Raw genomic sequence first — 3627 nt, forward strand, 5'->3', positions numbered from 1 at the left:
TGCCAATTATCTTCAGGGATGACAACACCCACCAGGAATAGCATACATCTGGCAACTGATAAAATGATGAAGTATATGTCAGGACATTGTAACAGCAAAAGAAATAAAGATGTTGTTAAATCAGAAACAAGCACTGCACAAAAATACATATGAACTAAATTATCTATTCTGAACAGGCTTTTAAAACATTTTTTCAAATCTACACAATATCCATGAAAAATGTCCTTTCTCCCGCTCAGCAAAATTTTAAGCAGAAATCTGATACTTTCTTTTAAATAACATGAATTCAATTGCATTTTAATTTCCCTAAGGCCTGTTACAGACTGCCAAAATAACGCTGCTTTGGGTCTCTTTGGAGATATGCTGCTTAAATGATGCATGCATCCTAAGAATCCGGAAGCTGCACCAAAAGCTGCATTCCGGTGCTTAGGAATGGAGTGTGGCTTTGGCGCGACCTCCAGACTCTTAGGACCCATGCATCATTTAAATAGCATACCTCCAAAGAGACCCGAAGCAGCTTTATTTTGGCAGTCTGTAACAGGCCCAAGTTTCCTTACTTAACTCTTTTTATAAATTGCCTTCCCCTGTTCGTAATCTTTTATATCACCAAAAATTTGTGAGACATCATGCAAAGATGTTAACAGATTTGGCTGATGATGCCCACAGTTAAATGGGGCTACTATCTCAGTGGACTAAACAAACAAATTCAAGCCAAATTAAAACTGATGTCCTACCATAGCTTTAAAGTGAAAAATACTATTTTTAGTATGATCTCATTTTCAAGATACTTTATAGGCATAAGTATCAAACACAGAATCTTAATTCTCTGACCTTCAAATGTGGTAAAACAGTTTCCTACTGTTTACTCAGAAGCACTGCTGTAATATGCTTGAGTGTTTTCTTCATAAGATTGTACTTAGTAAATCAGCACTTATGAATTACTTTCAATACTGATTTCTATAATAAATACATATATACAACTTGAGTCTATTGGCCTAAAGATTTTGACAGGATTATAAATGCCTCTGAAAAACTTCTATTGCTAAATGCAGTTTTGAATACACATGTGAATTCTTCTTTTGTTTGTAGCTAAGCAATTCTGGCTAAATACTGAAACATATAATGACAATGGTGATTTTGTAGTTTATGAGTTGAATTGGTTGAAGAGTGTAATCCAGATATCTCAAGAGCAGAGTTCCATCCGTGGGACACAATTACAGAAGACCAAGATCAATTTTTAAAACAATTCTTCCATCCCTCACACCCCTGAAACCTTTGGAAATACTTCTTTTTTGAAGGAGGGGTATTTGGTTTGCAGGCACAATCTAAGAAAGGAAGGACAAATTAGAGACAATCACTCCCCTCTATGAGGTGGTTTTGCTGGAGGAAGGAGCCTTCACGTTCATGGAAAAGATGTCTGGATTCAATCTGAGTATATTTACAGTCCTCTGTCTGTTCTTGTGGTCTTCGGACACACATCCCTCATTTATGCACGAGGGACGAATGAATGGGGCTTGAATACAGGCGAAACTACATTTTTGTGAAGGAGTCCAGAACAGATCCCCCCATGAAAAAGGAGGGGCAACTATATTACACTCACTGTTTATGAAGTCTGCTTTTGGAACACTTATTTCTCCCTGTGCACCCACTCCACAGCCCCTATACTTTAAAATACAAGTAGTAACGTAATACCTTCTCTGGCCTTCCATTTAGGCCACCAGATGGTAACTGACGTTCACAAAGCCACCAGCCTAGTAGGTCAGCATTTATTTGGTGCAGCTGTCCAGTTATGGCCAGAAATCCTGTGCAACAATAGATCTAAAATTACAGATATAAAGTTCATGTCTATTTAAAAATGTAACTATTCAGGTAAAACAAAGGAAGATTACAGTGAAGAATCACAAGGATTTATTGAAAGCTTTAATAAACATCGATCTTCATTGGTAACATTAGAAAAAATTGTAATTTAAACTTAAGTTTGTGTGGGAGCATTTGTGTGGTGGTGTATGAGCCCCTGTTTTGCCCATGTAAAAAGGAGTTCCTCATATGCCCTTTGTAGTTTTTCACTACCCAACAAGATGATCCTGTTCCAGCCACTTCTATGTCTAAAGCTATCAGGCTCAAAATGCCTTCCTTCTAACATTTAATCATATTTAGCTTTGAACTTAACTATAATGACAATAAGAATGTATAGCTGAACTTAATCAGCAGCTGTATTTTCACAGCCAGGTTTCAGATTCCAGTCCCTAGTTTCCTTGTCCAAACTGCTAATAATATTTAGCGGCAAGAAAATAAAACATTCTTACATTTCACAGTGCACAATGGTTAGCCCTCTCTTGTTTCTAAGCAAACTTGGGGAAATAATTGCTTGCTCATTAAAGCAGGATCCAATGAGTTCTGCTTGTGGAACTGCACGACCAGGAGTGACACCCTCTCAACTGCAGCCCCTTATTCATACAGGCTCCCAAATTCACTTGGGAAGACTGGGAAACATCCCTGAGTCAGTTTTTAGTGGCATGGGAAAGAAAGTTATGTTGTGCTGGTGCACAATTACCAGGAGAGTAATTCAGTCCAATATTATGTAGAACTCGGGATTTTCAGTCACAACTATTATTTTTGGAGGTGAGACTTTATTTAACAAGGTGTACTACTTACCTGTCCTGCATGAGATTCAGATCCTGGTCTACAACCAAATCCCCCATCAAAGTTCATACAGGACAACACAAATTCTACCGCTTTGTCCATATCAATTGCATCCAGTTTCCCCTGAATAGCAAATTGCAATTAACTTTATATTAATACAATGAAGAATCAACCCTAAATGTATTAGTAAATACATGCCTTAAACCTCAAGTACATTTTCTTATTAAAAATAGATGAAATTGAAACAATAATTCTTCTACAATGCATAACAGATAGCCTCTGCTTGTTTTACGACTCCTTCCTCAATAAGGAATTAATTTGAAACACAGTGTGGGTTCCACCATACACTGAAAAATAAGCAGGTATCTCAAAGAATATGCATTTTTATGAATCAGTGATCTGTATTTCATCACAATCACCTTTTGATGAGAAGCCAATGTCTCCTCATCTGACAAACAAAAGCCCTGGAATATAAAAACTGAAACATGGTGTTCTATGATGTTCATTTTAGATGGAAAGTCTGGGAACATTGGGTATCACACACTGAGGGCTTGGGATCTATGTACACTATGGTTTTGGGGGTGGGAGTACTCAAAATATGATACAGTCTCATTTATTGCAACAATTTATTTTGTTTTTCTATAAATACTTGTTACTGTTCTTCGATTTCATGTTCTGTATAAACATACTGATGTAGGTCTATAAAGCACAACTATCAGATACTGCAGGATTTGTCTCACAACTCTGGAAACATTTCTTGCTAATGATACTGTGGCAAGCTTTCTATCTCAAGTAAATTAATGTTGGCTAATCTGAAATCCTTCCTTATCTACAACAATTTAAGCAGCTGTTTCCAATCAGGGAACAAAACTTACCAGAAGAGCTAGTGTTGCTACTGCACAAAAAGAAAACCTTGTATCTATTTCTCCTGCAAGAAATAAAAGACATGTACATTTGGGTAGGAGAATGTGATTTTTCATAATT

General features: G+C 36.9%; 1 protein-coding gene across 1 annotated transcript in view; it reads right to left on the bottom strand.

The window, feature by feature from the left end:
- LOC121928999 (geranylgeranyl transferase type-2 subunit beta-like) overlaps window positions 1–3621 on the bottom strand; it is a 7785-nt gene extending 4164 nt beyond the window's left edge. Inside the window, exons 1-4 of the mRNA XM_042464324.1 lie at window positions 3519–3621; window positions 2656–2766; window positions 1693–1818; window positions 4–55 (exon numbers count right to left, since the gene is read on the bottom strand). Of these exons, the coding sequence (XP_042320258.1) occupies window positions 4–55; window positions 1693–1818; window positions 2656–2745 (268 nt within the window). The 5' untranslated portion in view covers window positions 2746–2766; window positions 3519–3621. The remainder of the gene's footprint in view (window positions 1–3; window positions 56–1692; window positions 1819–2655; window positions 2767–3518) is intronic.
- Between the last annotated feature and the right edge of the window lie 6 nt (window positions 3622–3627).

The sequence above is a fragment of the Sceloporus undulatus genome, chromosome 4 (genome assembly GCF_019175285.1).
Source record: "Sceloporus undulatus isolate JIND9_A2432 ecotype Alabama chromosome 4, SceUnd_v1.1, whole genome shotgun sequence".
In the NCBI taxonomy this organism is placed as follows: Eukaryota; Metazoa; Chordata; class Lepidosauria; order Squamata; family Phrynosomatidae; genus Sceloporus; species Sceloporus undulatus.